This window comes from Eleginops maclovinus, chromosome 10 (genome assembly GCF_036324505.1).
Source record: "Eleginops maclovinus isolate JMC-PN-2008 ecotype Puerto Natales chromosome 10, JC_Emac_rtc_rv5, whole genome shotgun sequence".
NCBI lineage: Eukaryota > Metazoa > Chordata > Actinopteri > Perciformes > Eleginopidae > Eleginops > Eleginops maclovinus.
This window is the reverse complement of record NC_086358.1, coordinates 6,857,721-6,877,623: the sequence shown is the minus strand read 5'-3', so window position 1 is coordinate 6,877,623 and position 19,903 is coordinate 6,857,721. Positions and strand designations below refer to the sequence as shown.

The window sequence follows — 19,903 nt, the reverse complement described above, 5'->3', positions numbered from 1 at the left end:
TCAATGGTCATTATCGTTCAAAGAAAAACAAACGCTTAAAAAATATGAAAATGGAGTTGGACAGAGATGGAGTTTCTTAATCCACATGAGAAAACTCACCACCGTAGGTAAGAAAATGTATCGGGAAGACTGGAAATGTTTATCCAAATAATGGCAGATACTGGAGTAAATATCAAATCAAATGTCAGTGTTTTTCACTACCTGACCTTTTATTCTATGTCAGTAGAGAGATAGAAAATTGTAGTCCATAATTCTTTTATTTGTCCCGGTTTGGGCAAATGTACAATATTACAAAAGCAGAAGTATAGTGCAGATAACGTAAAGATAGTAGACGTGCATATTAAATAAAATAGTAGGCACAGGTTATTAGTAATAAAAACACAATAAGTAAAAACAAATAACACACTAAAATAGTAGGCATAGGTTATTAATAATTACATAAGCACATCAAGCTTAACAAAAACCTAAATAGCTGTATATCTTTTTTAAAGTGACCATATATAACTATAGAAGTTGCTGGTTCTGTTGAGATTGTAAATTAATTGAAAGAAAATTGATTTCTATCAGATGTTGACATAGGGGCTTCTCTCCGCCCCTTGAACGTAACGGCTAAGACATCAAACAGCTCACCAGCACTGCGTGCTTCCGATATTATCCACAGTCTGTGAAGGCAGCACCGGCTCCAAGCAGGATCATCCACAGTTGCAGTTCAGTGGACAGGGCCGACACACAGAAACACGAATTTGAACGTCGTCAGGATTTAGCAGCCGTTTTTATGCTACCGTGGATCCTGGAAATATCGTAAACAACAACAGGTATGCAAGCGTAGTTGTGAAAATGTTGTACTGCGTTGCAATGAAGGGAAAAGCAGTCGCATCTTCCCATGAACGTGAAGCATCCGATAGCTAATGGGCTGGACGCTCGGCTAACAAGGCTAGCTGTAGTTAGCTCGTTCTAACGTCAGCTAGTGCATCAGTTGCCTTTTTGTATTATTTGTAGCATAACAATCTAACATTACTGTGGACCTTTTAGTTATAATAACAATACGATGTTTATGACTCAAAACGTGAAGCTATGACACGTTACTGTTAGTACTGCTGAATTATATTCTTCTTTTTGTATAATGTTAATGTAATTTAAAAATGGTATAGCTAGCTAACACTAAAATCTAAGTTAGAGAAAGAATAATCCTGTTATTATTCAAACACTTCAATCCGTTTTGTTCTGTGGCCTATGTTTTGCTTAATGTGTACATGTTTTGTAACATTTGGCAAGAGTGGAATAAAATAAAACTAAACAACCAATTCAGGATATGTACTAAGAGGGTACTGTTAGCTTAAATGACTTTCTGCTGTTTAACTTGGACTCAAAAGGCTCTGGGTCATCTTGACGTTGAGCTATATTTGCTTAACAAACAAACAACGTTGACTTACTTCCTGGAAGTGGGCCTATCGTATAATCAGAAGTACACTGAGTGCTGATGTTTCTCTATAGACTTTACACAGTAGCTGCTGGAGGTCAGAGGTGTTCTGCTTGTTAAACACAGAAACATATCAAACTAGCCCTGCCTCATAAAACACTGTAAACATACAATGGCTTCCAGTGGCTTTATAGTTTTATGTACTTGGAATATCTGGGTATAAATGGATGTACCTGTCAATAAAATACTCTTCTGAATGACCTATTAGCATTCCTCACCTGAAGATAGTAACTTGGTAAATAGATGGTTATCAAAAACAAAGACAGTTAACCAGCTTTAAGACCAGCAGATGGTAATCATACAGTTTTACTACAGTGAAATAAAAAGATGATGGTTATTTTGCTGGAAATTTATATCTAGGGAGCTCCACCGTCTTTTAAAACATCAGGGAATGTCCTACATGCGGAATACCGGTACTGTAATAACAAGTAAAAACATCTGCAAAAGTAAACTCGTTTTAGCTCAATTCTTCAACTGGAGAACACCTGCGTGAACAACCACTCACTTTAACAATCCACAAATGTTTGCTCAATTAATGTCCAGCTATATTTTTAGCTGGACATTAATTTGTCGAGCAAACATTTTGGATTATTTATTTAAGTTTTTAGAACATGTCATCAAAAGGGCATATGGAATATCTGGAAATCCTGAAAAAGAATCTCACATTTCTGATCATCCGTGTTTCTTGCATTATATGATTGCTTCTACAGAGATGTTCACCTTTCACCTAGTTAACGCACACAGTCCCTGCCCCGATTTCTCCTCTTTCTGTCTAATGTTGATCTGCTATCTTTCTGTCTGGCAGTTTTCCAAAAAATCAGGATGAAAAGTTGTTCAATAAAAAATACAGGGTTGTGTCACTTCTCAAAGTCAAAGTCCACTTTATTGTCAAAGTTTCCACATGTATTATACAGAAAATTGAAATACCATTTCTGGCAGTCCCACAGTGCAAATATAAACAAGAACATATAACATAAAAAGGTTAGAGCGTAGAAAAAAAGGGGGGGGTAAAAAGGAGTATACAAAAATAGTAATATATACATATGTTCGACACAATCAACACAGTTTGACGGTAGTGCAAGTAGTTCTTTAGTGCAAAAAAATACTTTGTGCAAAGTAGATTTTCTGTCGCAGCGGAGAATAGAAAGTGACTGGTGCTGGATGAGGGACGGTTGTGTGAGGGAGGGGGATTAATGTCCTGGTACATTTCCAGTACACTCCCTCCCCCTTTTTAAAACCTTTAAACTATTAATCTTTGAGCAGACTTTGCTATTCATAGGCACATCCCCTTATTAATTGCTAAATTAAATAATACTGTATTCATAGCTTATTATAGAATATAATTGTTAAGCTGTATGATTGTCTGGCAGTCTCTTTGCATAACACGGATGGATACACATGAGCTCAAAGGTAATTGAATCAAAGATGCTAAGAATTAGAACCCTGTCAAAGCAGATTAAGGTCTCACAACATTATTAAATGATCGCACTGGGTTATTGTTTCCATATTGTGCAGCCCTATAGGTTTTGGAACAGGCACGACTGTATCTGACCTAAAGGGCAGAACCTCAATGGAAGCTAGGGACGATGAGGGAATTATGTTTGTGTTGGCCATTTTTCATGCACACAGCAAGAGCAGACGTGGCCTCCACAGGGTGCAGTCCAGTGTCGGAGTGACTCAACCTCAGGGCATTACCAATAGCCTATTTGTGGAGGAAAATCGATTTTCCTTTTGTGGAGTTGAAGCAGTTGTTGCCCTAAACAAATATACTGAATCACATCAGCCGCCAGTCAGCGCTTTCCCATCAAACTCCATCAGTTTGTCTGCATTGGAGAATGACTCATAAACAATGTGACTCTTTTTAAAAGTCATCATGCATTAAATTAAAGTGTTTTGACAGGAGAACACACACATATTTTGAAATCCATCATCTGTGTGTCCTTTTACTGCCTTCAGAGCGCCCATCAGCTGCTGCAGTGCCCACAGGAATCGTGATCTGAAAGCGTTAGCCTATGCGGGCCATTCACGTCGTTCTTTTTGTTTATTTCTCTTGTTGGAAAGCTGTGTGCGGTTCTCAGTATTGTAACCCCCCCCCCCCTTGGTATCTAAATGTCACAATTATGGGCTCATTAGAAATGTGAGGATTGAATCCAACCACAAACCCCCGAGCTGGCAGGACTTTCTCTTCAGCAGTGAAAGACGGATTAAGTGTTAAGGTTACATCTTTAATGGAGCAGTCAACCTAAGAACTATCTGTGTAGTCTGACAGTATTTCATTTGTTTTTACAAAAGATGTTGCTGGTTATCATCTCTGGATTTAAGGATGCATTTAAATATGTGTATTTGTACATCTGGGAACAGCCACATTTAAATGTTTGTTGTATGTTAGTTACTTGAAAATGTAAGTGTCACTTACTATGGGTCTCAAAGGAGTAAAAAAAAAAAAAAAACCTGATTAAAAGAAGTAGCTTTGAACTATAACATCAGGTATAAGTAAAGCGTGTTTGTTTCCATGAACATCTGCTTAAATTAACAACTAAATGAATCATAAAAATAGGTCCTATGGTTCTTAATAATGAACATAATCTGAAGTCCATACACATTTTAAGTCAGGTTTTTTTTCAATAGAAGAGATATGAAATGTACATGGTATGATAGCTGTCAACTTTAATAGTGACGTTAACCGCTTTACTAATGCCAGTTAAAGAACACTTCTCTTTTCTTCTCTTTCCCTCCGTCTTCTCTTCTGTTCCTCTCATCGTGCTCAGTCATCATGGCGGAAGCCCACCAGGCGGTGGCCTTCCAGTTCACGGTCACTCGAGAGGGCATCGATCTGCGGCTGTCCCACCAGGCCTTCACTGAGATCTACCTCTCCGGTGTGCGCTCCTGGAAGAAACGCATCATCGGACTCAAGGTATCTTCATTCTGGCGGTCTGGTTCTTTAAAACCGTCTATAATTACGTTCCTCTTCCTTCCTCCCTGTCATTCTTTGTGTTTGCTCCTCTCTTCTTGTCAGCACTTGTAGCTAATTGTAGTTTCCTCTTTTGCAAGAATACAGAGAGTAAACTTATAAATGACTTGTGTTTTATCCCAAAAAGTGAAATAAACTCAGGCTTTATGCAACAGTGCTGTGCTAAAGTGTTAATTGATGGAAGGTTGGTGTTAGGTTTGGTTGTATGAACCTATATAAAGGGCGTTTTGAAAAAGATGGCTTACTGATAGTGATTTTCTTTTATAATGCTTGTTCGATCTTTACTTACATTTTTGAAAGCAATGTGTGTAAAAAGGGATTTTTGATGTGTAAGTTAAAGTCACAGTTAAATTCAGAGTGGTTTGATGTGTAAGTCAGGTTAGTGTCTGACACTGAGCTAAGCGTCATACCTGCATGTCAATGTGCTGACTGTAAACAGGAAGTATGGCTCTTCAAAAACAATCTCTCTTCTCTTGTTTACAGAACAGCGTGGTAACGGGGGTTTATCCTGCCAGTCCTTCCTCCTGGCTGTTTGTCGTCATAGCGATCCTGGCCACTATGTACACGCGCTCCGACCCCTCCATGGGACTCATAGCCAAGATTCAAGAGAACCTGCCCGTCAGGTAACACGTCTTGTGACTTTATGAGATGTTTAATGATTAATCTCCCCCCCCCCCGCAGACACACTATGTTCCTTTCACTGATTGTACATTGTGTCACAGAGAGATGTACAGTATAGTGTGTGTGGTTCAAATAGGCCTCCCCGCTTCCCATTATTACCTAAGAGTCTTCTGTAAAACATGTGTCTGTTTATTTTTGTCTCGTGTTTACAAAGCGCTCTCTTTTCTAGTTTTCGCTTCATTTTTTTATTTGCTTTGAAATGACTAATATAGTCAGTGCTGTATTTCTCATATTTAAAGGCTGAATTACTGTATTACATGTTTGTGTTCAGACTGTGTTAGCTTACCGATAAGTCATTAAAGGGGCCCTACTACTGTATGTTCATTTTCAGGTTCCTTTTTGTCATTTCTGCCTCTACTGACCTGTTTTCAAAAAGGTTTTTATTTTTCACTTATCACCAGAGCCCAGTCTGCTCTGATTGGTTAGCCGGCTGGCTCTGTTGTGGTTGTTCAACTGAGATGGGATTTTAACCCTGGCGGACCATTTACATGCTCAAAAACCCATATAACACTACAGGAAATGGAAAACCCCAAAAGCAGAATAAGGCCCCTTTAAATCCTCCTGCTTATCAAAAATCTCATTTAGTAAATATTTTGTAAAATCATCATGTTCAATATTAACAGAAAATCAAGATGTAACCGAAAAGGTATATTTTTCTTCCGCTCCCTCCTTGTTTATCTAACTATAAGTTCTACTTTTCCTCACGGTTCTTCTTCTGTCCCTCTGTGTGTTTGCAGCCAGTCGATGAGTAACCAGTGCCAGACGTTGGTCTCCGCAGTGCTCTTCAGCACCATGCTGTGGCTCCTGCTCATCTTCACCATGCGCATGTGCCTCAAGCAGCTGCTCTCCTACCACCGCTGGATGTTCGAGAAGCACGGCAAGATGTCCAACACCACCAAAGTCTGGGTGGTCAGTGCTGCTTCATACCCATTTTAACTGCTTCATATTTAGTTTTAGAAAAAATAGTTTTTATGTCCTCCTGCTTTTCAGTACTTCTGCTATGAACAATGTCATCTTGTTCAAGAAATTCTTATTTAAATAATAGATTTTACGGTAACATAAAAAGAAGAGATAAACAAGAGGAAAAGGTAAATAAGACAGTAAGTAAGCTGTAAAACACATCATGTATTCACCTTTATAATAGCGTTTCTGTGTATTATAATAATGTTTTAACAATATTAAGACAACATTAAAAAACTGCTGAATAATAGATCAAATACTGTGCTTTCTTATGGTTTTCGGGAATGTTAAGGTATATTTATTCATCAGATTTCTATGATCTAATGTAATTCAACACGTGTGTGCCCTGTATGTCCTCTCTTTGATATTTCGTGTTCACCCTCTCTGTTATTGATGTGTCTCTCTGCCAGGCCCTGGTGCGGATCTTCTCTGGCAGGAAGCCGCTGCTCTACAGCTACCAGGGCTCACTGCCAAACCTTCCTGTGCCGGCCATCAAGGACACAGTGAAGAGGGTGAGGCGTCACGTGAAGAAGAGGAAGTGGAAACACGCTGATAACTGAACATTAAACAGATGGATCCCTCCTCACTGTCATCATCTTCCTCCTCTTTTTCATCAAATTTCCTTTGTTTTTGTCTGGTTGAAAGCTAGTGTAGAGTATCTCTTCTGAATTGAGATATATTTGATGGATGAGAGTGGCTTTAATCTTACCTATATTAATTGATTTATTCACCTTTTACTGCTTCCATCATTTCTTTTCATATGCCCCTCTGAATGATACTCATTCTTCTTTTTCTCTGCACATCTTTTCTGTTCAGCACTTGGAATCGGTGCGTCCTCTGATGGACGACACCGAGTATGAACGCATGACCAAGCTGGCGTCAGACTTCGAGAGCAGCCTGGGTAACCGGCTGCAGTGGTACCTCAAACTCAAAGCCCTCTGGTCTACCAACTATGTAAGTGGTCCACCGCAGCGCTCCGCTTAAGTGTGACCACTTCAAACGTCACTTAAATGTTCAAAGCAGAGCAGGGAAAAGGAAATTTAACATTCCATTAAAAATGTATATCTTTGGTGAGGCTCTGTGGTTTAAATAATTCATCTGTCCGAATATGTAAGTGATGTTTTTGCCCGTTGGCTGAACGATTAGCTTTCTCACTATTTCTTTGTGTTTTAATCCTTCAGGTTAGCGACTGGTGGGAGGAATATGTCTATCTACGCGGACGGAGCCCAATAATGGTCAACAGTAACTATTATGGCATGGTATGAAACTCTTTTTGGTATAACAAATGTCCAATGCCGCCTGGTGTTGTCCCAATGTTTTAATGACTGTTATGAAATGGCTTTGTTTTAACAGTAGATTCTGATGGGTCAATTATGGCTGCCATACAGTCTGTTATTTCTCAATAGCAGACTGTTGCTATGGACGCAGGTCGGTCCCCTGTCAAAGCAAGGGGAACATTTTTTTAGCGGAAGCATTTCTTCATTTTTAAATCAATAAATAGTTTGAAAATCAACTATTTGTGTTGCATTATGGATTTCTTTAGTAAGCAGCCCTGTATTAATGCATCCTGCTTCATTTATGAGTAATGAGCAGCACCCCCATACACTGTCCCCAACTTAATGGTGGACATTAACAACCCTAAGAATGAATCTTTTTCTGTTTGATGGCAGTTAAGATATGAAAAAGATCATTTTGTGATTCACTTTTGGCCTTTGTTATAAGGAGGGATATATTTGTGTGTTACTGTTTGTTCTTTACTAACACAAGTACTTGCCCTTTTATTTTTGATAGGCCTACTATCAACTTAGTGACACAACTTTTTATTGAACAATATCCATATTTTGTATCATGGGAACAAGGAATTACTAACTGAGAAGATTGTTACCCATGCAAACACCAGATCTCCTATCTGTAACTCTGTCATTTCTACTATCTTTAATATTTGTATGCATGCTTCTTAATTAATACTGAGCTATCTTTGGCTCTTTGCTTCTCTAACTTCCCCTCTGTGGGTCGAATAAAGGCATTCTGATTCTGATTCGTAGACGTACTTACAGGTCATCTCCGTTTTGATGATAGTCACCCATGTTTTCCCTTCTCCTCACTTCCTGTTTTCTGGTCCTTCCCTCTCCAGGACTTCATGTATGTGACGCCCACACCCATCCAGGCGGCTCGGGCCGGCAATAGCCTTCACGCACACTTCCTATACCGCCGAAAACTCAACAAAGAGGAGCTCAGACCTGTGAGTTCCACCTGCAACCTAAGCTGACCCATTTATACCGAGGCGTTCATTATTCCTGTCTTTTTGCTACTGTAACCCATGGGATACTTCTTAGCTGAACCAGAAATTAGGAAATAATAACAATAGAGATGTTAAAGAGCATCAAGATGTTTTTTTGAATGTGTGAGTAACATCCATTCATGGCAGTTTGTGTGTAGGACTGTTTATGATAGACAGTGTGTGCATCTCCATTAATTTATTTAGTTTATGACATTTCCCTCATGTTCTCATACCATGCTCATCTCTTCCCCCCTTCTTTTTGTACTCCTTTCCCTCGCTTGATTTCTCTTTGTTAACCTCCCTTGTTTCCTCTTTTTTTATTTTGCTTGATTCTACGTTCCCTCCTCTGTTCTCGCCTCTTCCGTTTCCCAGACCCGCATACCAGGCACTGTCATTCCCCTGTGTTCAGCTCAGTGTGAGAGGCTATTCAACACCACACGCATTCCTGGAGAGGAGACCGGTAAAGAGACTGACACGCTCACGCACATTAGACGCACGCTGTGGCGACGTGATGTTTCTCGCCGCGCTGATATGTGATACAGTCTGAACTCGTAGCTTCAAAAAAAATGCCAGCACACCGCTGCCTCAGAGCGGGTGAGGCAAACTGAAGGTGTCTGAGCCCTCTGGAGTTTAAGCGTGGGATAGAAAATAGGACAGTGAGTGTGTGAAGCAACTGAGTCATAATATGTCTGCTGCAGAGGCCGTCCTGTCATGTATCATCTGTCTCCTCTTGCCTGCTGCTGTCCTCGCTGCTTTGTCTGGGTTTCTGTCTCTAACTAATATCTATTTTCTTCTGCCCACACATTTTCTTTTCTCACCTTTTTCTTTCTGTTACATCCCAATACACTTATTCTTTCTATCACCTTCCTTTCTCCTTGCACCGGGGCTTTCCTTCTTTTCCCCTCTCAGTTGATGATGAGGTCTGCAGTTCCTTGCTGTTCCTATCAATTCGAGCGGATATTTGACACTTGTCGAATCCCTGGAACACTAACAGGTAGTATTTTATCATTTAAAGTGGCCCACTCCTACTTTTACTTTAATGTCTAACCAAAATAATAACACAAGTTAACAGCTTCAGATTTAATCATGTCGTACTTAAAGGTGCCATAGAATGTAAAACTGTATTAACCATGGCATAGTTGAATAAGGAGAGTTCGGTACATTGAACTGACATACCGTGAACCTCAAACACCATTGTTTCCTCCTTCACGTGCTAATCATGAATATGCATATAACAGTGGTAAAACGGGCAGTTTACAACAATCCCTGTGTGTTACGTCACACACGGTAGTCCAGCCCCAACATCTGCATACACCAGCTCCTGGAAACACTAACGGTAACACGTACCACTCCGTAACGTTGCTCTCCAATCTCCGACCAACTGGCTGTTCTTCAAATTCATCGGTTTCCTCCTCCGATAAAGCTCAAACATGTAAGGTTAGATGCCAATAGCTTCCATGGTTCATCTCTCACAGTTTCGAGAACTTCGCTTACTTCTGTGGGCTCCAAGGCAGCCATGGATTGCTCCTTGTAAACCAGCCAATCAGAGCAGAGCTCATCATACATATTTAAATGAGCGCCCATATAAGGCAGTTCAGCTTGTTCCATTCTAGGACCAAATCATAGGGTTGTAAATGGGCCTGTAAAACCGCATCTGGACATTTTTTGGATCAACCAAAGTTATATACCGTCTGTGGAGGCATCAGAGAACAATTTAAAATACCAGATAGATGCTTTCTATGGAACCTTTAAGTATAATTGATGGTAAGTGTAGTGTTTCCGTTGTGTTAATTAGCCAACATCTTCATAGCCCCCTGTCAATCAATTAGAAACCACCAAGAAAAGAAACAGCTTCTTGAGTATGTCTTTAATTTTTAAGACATCATCTTAGCAAAAGCTAGGCTGAATGAACCTTAACCTTCTGTTTGAGTTGTTTTGAGATTAGTGTTCACTCATTAGTTTTCAGATGGAGCTGACCTTTTTGAGTCAGCTTCATAGTCTTTTTTTAAAAAGGATCGGTCAAGTAGAGTCAGACAGCACAACATCCTTCCCATGTCTCTCCAGAAAACACAAGCACATTGTCTATGTAGTATATTTATGTACTTATTTTTGTGTGTTTATCTTAATAATCACCAGGACATGTCCATAAAAAACAGAGGACTAATGTTTGAAAAATGCAATGCCAGTAAGGACAGAAAAATGCCCAAACGTATCAAATATAAACAAAAGCTATGCACAAAAATACACATAAATCCCTTCATGTTGTGTATTTCTGATAAATCTCATGTGACACGCCTCAATTATCCAAACACTTGTATTTCCTTTTATGTGCGAAGACACTCTGCAACATTGGCAGGACAGTGACTACATCGCGGTGTACCACAGCGGGCGCTACTTCCGGCTCAGGATGTACCAGGCAGGCAGGCTCCTGTCGCCCCGGGAGATCGAAACCCAAATTCAGAGGATCCTCGATGATCCTTCACCTCCTTCTACAGGAGAGGCCAAACTGGGGGCCCTCACTGCGGGAGACAGGTCAGTTTAAGAAGCCACCACAGGGATCACATGAGAAACACAGCGCTCTGCATCCCGTATGTCTTACCAACATTTCCTCGCTCCCAGAATTCCATGGGCTGAAGCCAGGACGAAGTATTTCAGCAGCGGGGTGAACAAACGCTCTCTGGACTGCATAGAGAAAGCCGCCTTCTTTGTGTCCCTGGATGAGGAGGAACAGGGCGTGATTGCAGACGACCCGGCTAGTTTGGATGCATACGCCAAATCCCTGCTGCATGGGAAATGTTATGACAGGTAATTTTACACCTGAGTCCTCACTGTCCTGTGAACGTGTGATACGTTTAGTTAATGTGATGTTGTTTTATCCAGGTGGTTTGACAAATCCTTCACAGTGATTTACTACAAGAATGGAAAAATGGGCGTCAATGGAGAGCACTCGTGGGCCGATGCACCGGTCTTATCGCACTTATGGCAGGTAAGGGACACGAGAGAAAAGTCAACACTGTTTTCTCGCTGAGAGGTCATCGCTTATTGTTATTTATTGTTTGTTTCCAGCAAACTTTGTCCACTGACTGCTTCCAGCTTGGTTACAATGCAGAGGGTCACTGCAAAGGAGAAGTGGATTCCTCCCTCCCACCACCACAGAAGCTCAGCTGGGAAATCCCTCCAGAGGTTCGTCATCCACTCACACTAATTTACCTAAAATAATAAGCCAATTTCTCATTGGTTTACCCTTAAATAGAATTTTTGAATTGGATTTATTTTAAGGTTTGACTGCGCAATTGAGGGGGAAAAGACTAAAGTATCATTAGTGTTTTGTTTTATTATATATTTCATGTTTTGTTGTTTATTTAAGTAAAAATGCCTGTTGATATCTTGTATGTTTATCAGGATGCGTCGGTTTCAGTGTGACATTTGTGTTTTGTGTCATGTTTTTCTAAATAAATATTAACACAAATACCAAAATATCTAAATGTTCTGAAACAAAAATAGCACAAGAGTCTATTGATACATATATTTCATGTATCAATAGACTCTGACAGTTATGGGGACATTCTCTATGCCGATCAGGTGATGCAGCGATATTTTGAGTGCGGTGGTTGTAAGTATCTCCGTCCTGTTGATGTGTGTGTGTGTGTGTGTGTGTTTGTGTGTGTGTGTATGTGTGTCTCAGTGTGAGGAGCAGATCTCACAGTCTCTGGCTGTGGCCCAGGCCCTCGCTGACGATGTGGACATTCACGTTTTTGCCAACCAAGAATTTGGCAAAGGGAGGATCAAGAAGTGCCGAGTCAGTCCAGACGCCTTCATCCAGATGGCTCTTCAGCTGGCCTACTGCAGGGTGAGCCTCCCTCTGAAGCAGTGCGGACTACATTAAATTTGGGGCGTTGAATGTGCCACCGTCAATTTAATCTGTGAATTTTCTTTTGGCTTTCCAGGACCAGGGGAGATTCTGTTTGACTTATGAAGCCTGCATGACTCGTCTGTTTAAGGAGGGCAGGACGGAGACGGTGCGCTCCTGCTCCAACGAGAGCAGTGCCTTTGTCCGAGCGCTTGAGAATGGAGAGGTGAGACCATGGAAGCTGTCCTTTTATTACCATTATTTTATTCAGTGTGAGAAAAGTATTTAATAAAAGGACGAATAAAGGATCTCTGCTCAAAATATGGCAGAAGTTTGAGTCTGAATTGCCATTTTCTTGCATGAATCATATTGTTTCTATGCAAAGCAGTCATGCCTTTTCTCTCTTGCCTTTCTCCTCCAGCCGGTACACGTGTGCAGGCGTTTGTTCCAGGAAGCGTCAGAAAAGCACCAGAATCTGTACCGCCTGGCCATGACTGGAGGTGGCATCGACAGACATCTGTTCTGCCTCTACGTGGTGTCCAAATACCTCGGAGTGGAGTCTCCTTTCCTGAAAGAGGTTCTGTTCTTCCCTCTGGCCTTCTTATATTCACAACAACTTCAGTTCTTCTTACAATTTTATATCTTCGTATTTCAGGTACTGTCCGAGCCCTGGCGACTGTCCACCAGTCAGTCTCCGATGCACGTGGAGATGTTTGACATCGTCAACCACCCAGAGTACGTCTCCTGTGGAGGGGGCTTTGGACCGGTCAGTGCTTCTCTCACAGTTACTGAACTGTTTTATGGTTGTGCTGGAAACAAGAAATAAAAAGGGCTGTACCAAGTAGCTTCAAATGTTCAAAATATTTACTAATTATTTCTTCTTTTCTAACCCGGTATTTCTGCTACACTGACACATGTCCACAGTAACAATTCCAGTGATGACTGAAACCTCAATTGAAGCTTTATAAAAAGATTTGGTACAGCCCTATAAACACTCAATTGCCGTGCCATTTTATTTGTTTTATTTACTAGTATTTTCATCGATTTATTTTCAGTCTTGAACCTGTGAAATAAAACATGCCAAAATTCTAGTATTTATTCTCTTTCTCACATTTACCAGCTAGGTTTATTTTGAAAGTGGCTCTGTGTTCTTATTTTCATTAAGCATCCATGACTATAGATATAATGTTTATCTCTTTCAGGTGGCTGATGACGGTTATGGGGTGTCCTACTCCTTTATGGGGGAGAACATATTGAACTTCCACATCTCGTGCAAGCACTCATGTCCCGAAACTGTGAGTTGAATAAAAAGAGTAATATAATAGAAAACGTGCAAAACCATAAAGAGAAACGGCTGTACATATTTTAGTTACATTTAAATACTGCTTTTATTGAGGAAGATTAGAAAGATATTTATTTTTTATGCAGACTACGACTTACATACTTGAAATATGACTGATTGTTTTTAGCACAGCTTTTTCAACTCCCAGATTAGTAAGGTTTTTGAGATGTAAAGTTTGTCTGCTATTATTTAGATTAATACAGATGAGGTAAGACTTTTCGGATCCAAGGCTAATTCTTATTTGCTCTATTTCTGCCCTCCAGGATGCACATAAATTTGGTGATCAGATTAGAAAAGCCCTGCAGGACCTGCTACAGCTGCTGAGCCCCAGCCGAACAGAGTTTCACAGGGCGGAGGGGAATCGGCCGGAGGTGAAGAAATACCTGTAGGCGATACTCGGGGCAAAGGGAAGCAATCCGGTAAAGTCTGCAAGCATAGCATTGTGAAGTGAGGATGAAGACGTGTATTTTCTTCGTCATGAATTAGGAGAATTTTATAGCCAGCCAGATGATATTCAAGGGACACTTCCATCGGGGAACGGAGGAAATGGAGGAAATGGAGGGGATGTTTTTACTTAAGTGTGTGTAAATAAGCTCTTTGATAGTTGTGAGGAGGGAAAAAAGTCCGTAGACTAACACATGAGGAGTACGGTATTTTTTTTAAATTTGTTTTAACAACAGAACTATTAGAAGAGGTCGTTACTGTGACATGTTATAAAGAGGCCATTATGAATCGCACCACTAAATGTTAGGGTAGAAATCCCTAACACGTATTAATTGCAGGGAGTCATTTAATTAAAGATTGCCAGACTTTGTGTGCCACTTATTTTCTGTTGTCGTATTTGTTTGGGGAATGCATTTTGAAGCGTGTGATGCATCTCGCTGAAGTATAAAATCAGTTTACACCACCTGAATGCAACATCGCTGTAACAGTGGCGCCACACATTTAAACTTCTCGGAGGTCTGAGACTTCTCAGTGTTTACTCATGATGTATTTATCTGCTTTCTACAAACACACGATTGTAATGCTGTGACGGGAATGGTGGTGAAATAACAAATCCACAGGTTGGCATTACTGTTTGACTGGTATTATATTCAGGAAATTATTTTATGTTTTCACACTTTCAAAATGTACAACATATAAAGGTCAGTTTCCTTTCAGTGCTCAGTATGTTAAAGACTCACAAACTCCAGTTATTTCACTGCCACCTTAAATCTGTTTTTATATTTTATTTGTACCACTGTCTTATTACAGAAGCACCATAATAGTACAACCTGTATTTATGTACATCATATGCAGGTATTTAGTCTCGAGCAGTGCTGCAGGTCAGATGTGGATTACATCGGATCGCTCTGTAATTTTTCATCGAGTATTGCCTTTTCACTCAAGCTTGTCTCGCTGTATTACTACTGTCAGCCTTTTTAATGCAATATAACAGGAGAACATAAAGTTATTCGTAAAGAAAAAAGTTTTAAGTGTTTGTTTTTGTTGCCTTGGAATAGTTTTCAACCAATTTCACATTTCTGGATTCATGTTGGAGGTTTAAACAGTCTATATCAACGCAGTAGATCCGGTAATAGTCTTATTCCTTCTTAACCTGGTGCCTACATTACCCAGAATTCACAGTGAACACAGCGTCCTCTACAGCTACACAAAGGCATTGGCAGTATAGATAATGCTCACAAAAGGATACACACACTGTTAACTAATAAAGACACATAAGAATGAACATAACATGAAAACTTGTACAGTAAAAAATAAATACAATACAGTGTCAGATAAATGTGAACAATATAAAAAACATTGACTATTATTATTATGCAAAATCCACCTTTTCATGTCTTTCATACACATATATGTGCCCCTCTGTTAACAGATATGGGGTACGGTCGTATTGTCAAAAAATCAGCTCCTGTCGTCTATTCCTATCTACTATTCCTTGACCTTTGGTGAAACGTCACAGGGTTAAGGAATAGTGGATAGGAGAACTCAAAAGAGACAGATTCTTCAGGACCAAGGTTGGAATTGAAATAAAAAACAAAAATGAAACTTATGCTTGTCACCCTCACCCTCCGGTCCGCACGTAGTAATCCACATGAATCCCAATACATATGATTATATGAAATATTTTAAAATAAATACAAATGTGTTTATATTAAACTAGTTATGCCTTAACCTGTCACTTTGTATATCACAATTCAAACATGTTTTAAAACGTTTCAGAAACCCCACACAGCTCAGTAAACACTGAAATGTGGACTTTATTTGATCATTTATCAAATAGTTTTAGATCATTTCAAGTTGCAGAGGTCCTTTCCTATCATCAGGGGTGTCCAAACTTTTTTCACTGAGGGCCACACATAGAAAAATATACGGGGAGTTGGGCCACTTCTAGAGGTGACTATTGCCTCAAAAGTTAAGTTATAAGTTAGCAAAACAAATCAAATGTAGCTGAATAATGCGCGATACGCTTTCAGGAATAAAACAGCCCACATCCCATCTCTCTTTAGGGTTTCATTAATTTTGTTGGCAGCTCATTCCTTAAAACAGAAGCCTCAGATTGCTGATAATAAGAGTAAATATGAAGGTTCAATTTCAAGCTTGTTATAGAAATAAGTTATTGTGGTTTCTTTTTATCAACTAAGATTTGTTAGAAAATGTTTTACATTTTAAATGACTGAATTTATTTGAAAATTGGGCTCATTAATATATTTGAACATATAGCCTACCTCGTGGACGTGCGCTCATGTGATTGGCTTAGAATGGAGGAGACATCTGGTTGGCTATAAATAGAAAACATTACAAGCGCAGAATCGGGTGAGCGTCAGGGGAGTCTCAAAAAACCCTTAGAAAGCGGTTTGTGTATGCAGGTTCAGCGGTTTGAAACGGAAAACAAGTATGTGTGGATCAAAAATACACATGTAAAACCTTTTTCTGTGTTTGAATTTTATTTACATGAATAGACTATGAAACAGAACACCTTTGTGTAAGGATTGCAAATTGAAGTGTGAATACTTTTGCGGATCCTGATCCTGATCAGATTTTGTGATGTAACAACAGTTTTTTTGGTTGCGCAACCATTGGCCAATAACCAATCAAGGTTATACCCTACCCCCCTTTCCACCTGATTCTCCTTCTACTCCACCAATGTGTTTTTTTTTAACCAATCATCTCGCAGAGGAGTGTGGCCAGCAGCAACTCATTAGCATCTAAAGCTACAGACACAGAATCAGCATTTTTGAAACAGAGTTTAAACAGAGGGAATGATAGCACGCTACAATAAATGAGCTGTTTGGTATTTTGAGCCAAACACTTCAGAGACATGTTTTGTATTTTTCTGAGAACTACAAAATATTGTTGGAAAAGAGTATAATAGGGAACCTTTAAAAGAACTCTTCATCTTCATCATTTCATAATCTTCTTCATTAGTTTTTCTTCTGTTTTTTCTGGAAAACCTTCCCGTCTGGCTGGACTCTCCACTGAAGGTAGAGACCCTGGTACTTTTGGAGGAGCTATTTACACAAGAGAAAATAAATTTTAAAAAACACGCCTTTATAAAAGATAAGCTTTTAATGATGTTGTTATGACATTTAAAAGCTAAAAACGTACTTCGCGCAAAATGGCATCAGACATAGCTACGTCATTGAAGTCTGAGGATGGATCTGACTTCATTTCCACTCTCACAATCTTCACATGTTTTTTATGTACTACAAACAAACAGAACACATATGGTAAATTAACTTCACTACATTCCACCACTGACTTTAAGAAGGGCTTTCAATCACTTTGGTATTTAGAAAATAGACAATGTGCTTGATAGAATATATGTAATGCTTACCCTTATAGCAGTAGAAGGGATATGTGTAAGTACAGGGTCTGTCCCACCAACCTTTGCTACTGGGACGAAACAACACACAGCTTCCATCATCATTTGGCTGGTATTGGTGCCAGTATCTGAAGGAACTTTTACTGTCCGACCATTTCCAATCATCTCTGAACAGACCGAACCACACCGAGGACAGTGACATGTTACTAATTAGTTGCTGTACTGCATGGTTTTCAGTCTCGCTGCTCGCACTGGCCAAGTCAATATAATTCTGTCGACAGTATGTTTGGGCATCCCTCCAATTTTTCTCTCCAAGAACGACATGCATCCCACCTGTGACAGTGCAAAAATGTAATGTAAGATCAAAAGGTTCCAAGAGAATAGGAAAAACCCACACACTTACTATTAGTTTTCAGGTTTTTGCATGCACTTCAAACACATACTCCAGTCATTAGTATTGCCCTTTCAAAAAGACACACATGTCAAATGATCTATATAAAAGCAGTTGAGGCTGAGATATGCATCCTTTTATCTTGTCAAAATGCACACAATCGCCTCCAAACAGACTTCTACAAACAACACAAAGGTGAGTTTAATGTTTTCTCAAAATAGTATTTCTCATCTTTACAGTAGAAAATAGTTGAAGGAAAATTCCTTCAACTATGTGAACTGAATGTGTACAGTGTGCACAAACTGTAAAGTCCAGAGTTTACCTCTGAATAAAACTTGTTAATGTTATGTAATTTTAGTGGTAGAATCTCTCAAAATAAATAAATGAAACATCAATTAAACTTTTTTATAGACCCACCTTGAAATGTCCCCTTAAACTGAATTTCCCCTTCGGGGGATTAATAACGGTCCTTCTTTCTGCCTCTGCTGGTAAACTTTACCTTTTTTACACAAATAAAAATGATGTGATATAATGTGAATGCGTGAACTGTAAAGGTGGGAGTAGCTGGATTACATTTTCCTTTTGACAGAGCCGGGCTAAATAAATCCATGTTTCCAGTGCTAAGCAAATTATCAAATTCTCATCAAGAACATGAAAAGCATATCAAGGGAACATCACAAAGGAAAGCCTTGTTACCTACCTCCCTGACAGACAAAAGGACGAGTTGTAGTACAGAGTCCACTGATCCATTTCCCATCACCCCTCATGCTTCCGCAGTGTTGAGAGGAGACAGGAGAAGCGGCCCAGTTACTGTATTCGGCTAATCCGTTTTTTTCTCCTATAGACCATGACCACGTCAACATCCCGGTCTTTTTCAGACCAATCCAGATTTCCCCCGTCATATTGTTTGTCAGGGTTATCAATGTCTTCATTTCATCGTGACTGCCAATGGTAACAAGGTCAGTGAAGTACTCTCTGCAGTACGCCTGGGCCTCCTCCCATTCCTTATTCTCATTCATCAAGTGATACTCTCGTACAACTTCTGAATACAAAGTGACTGAACCTGCAATAGGACGCAAAACAACACAACAAATAAAGCCACCATCATTATTGCAGCACTGGGATATTAATCTCAGCATTAACACAAAGACACTTACTTGAAGCAAGGAGCAAAATCACCAATTGCAGCATTTTTTTCCTCCCTAGGATACAAAAGGATAAATGTCATACAAGTCAAAGAAAATTCCCATCCCCAATTATTGTTGAATGGCTTTGAAAATCTACTTTCTTTTAGTTGCCACAAAACAATCAGATTACATGAATATTTCCAAATATAAAAATAAATCTTCTCGTGTGATGGACAGATGTTTCCATGTGAGAGATAAAGGCACTTCTGCCGGTTGGAACTCTATCCCTCTCACTCTTCATACATTTGTTTCAGTCGTCCCATTTCCTTATATTTGTCTTTATGGAAATGCGGTTGGAGTTTGACCACTGAAAGGACGCATTGGCCTTTCCCAAACATACCTGTAAAGAGCAAAAGTAGAAAACAGCTGACATACGTATGTACAGGTATGACAGCTGTTTACAAAGAAAGCTATACCTGCATTATACACGTTTTACTTTCTGCAACCATAGTATTTTTACGTTTTTTTAAGATAGTGGGTTTATTACCAGGCGAGGTATAAGAAGTAGTTAGTAGTATCTTTCACTTTAAGAGAACCTTTTATGCTTTTGGGGTTTCCCTTTCCTGTAGTGCATTAGAAAAGATAAGATGATCCCAAGGTGGGAAATGTTTGCGTTGCAGCAGCATAAAGCAAAACAAAACAAGGCGTTGCACACACACTGAAATTACAAGTAGAAACAAACAATTCAAAAATAAAAGGTCACACACTCTAATATTCGTTGGACCGAAAGCCCAGTCTGCCCCTCCTTAATGAAGATAACAGCACCTGCAAGGCGGTAGAGCCAAGTCGAATGAGGACAGATGCAAATGAGCTAAAGATTTACAAGCTTACACAAAATATTCCCTAACATAGGTAGTCAGCTGACCTTATTCTTTGGGCACATAACGTTGCTGAACCTAAACCAGACCAACTGCAGCAACCCCACATCATAGCA

At 39.6% G+C, this 19,903-nt stretch overlaps 2 protein-coding genes across 4 annotated transcripts; one reads left to right on the top strand and one right to left on the bottom strand.

Annotated features, from left to right (window-relative positions):
• Positions 1-614: 614 nt before the first annotated feature.
• On the top strand, positions 615-15,048 carry LOC134871258 (carnitine O-palmitoyltransferase 1, liver isoform-like). 2 transcript variants are annotated; one of them, XM_063893952.1, is made up of 19 exons: positions 615-815; positions 4,249-4,394; positions 4,935-5,074; positions 5,870-6,041; positions 6,503-6,604; positions 6,909-7,046; positions 7,274-7,351; positions 8,227-8,334; positions 9,283-9,367; positions 10,710-10,905; positions 10,993-11,178; positions 11,254-11,359; positions 11,440-11,556; positions 12,059-12,223; positions 12,321-12,449; positions 12,645-12,800; positions 12,879-12,989; positions 13,426-13,518; positions 13,829-15,048. In XM_063893952.1, exons 2-19 carry the CDS (start codon positions 4,254-4,256, stop codon positions 13,952-13,954), a joined length of 2,349 nt encoding a protein of 782 aa, XP_063750022.1. In that variant the 5' UTR covers positions 615-815; positions 4,249-4,253; the 3' UTR covers positions 13,955-15,048. The 2 variants fall into 2 exon arrangements, with proteins under 2 accessions (XP_063750022.1, XP_063750020.1); XM_063893950.1 differs by lacking the exon at positions 9,283-9,367 and adding an exon at positions 8,746-8,833 and having other exon boundaries at positions 13,829-15,047.
• On the bottom strand, positions 14,542-19,181 carry LOC134871261 (C-type mannose receptor 2-like). Of its 2 annotated transcripts, none has more exons than XM_063893956.1 (6): positions 19,067-19,181; positions 18,940-18,980; positions 18,483-18,845; positions 17,404-17,724; positions 17,175-17,272; positions 14,542-17,077 (listed from the first exon to the last, which is right to left on the bottom strand). In XM_063893956.1, exons 2-6 carry the CDS (start codon positions 18,971-18,973, stop codon positions 16,991-16,993), a joined length of 903 nt encoding a protein of 300 aa, XP_063750026.1. In that variant the 5' UTR covers positions 18,974-18,980; positions 19,067-19,181; the 3' UTR covers positions 14,542-16,990. The 2 variants fall into 2 exon arrangements, with proteins under 2 accessions (XP_063750026.1, XP_063750027.1); XM_063893957.1 differs by having other exon boundaries at positions 18,940-18,984; positions 19,100-19,143.
• Positions 19,182-19,903: the final 722 nt, after the last annotated feature.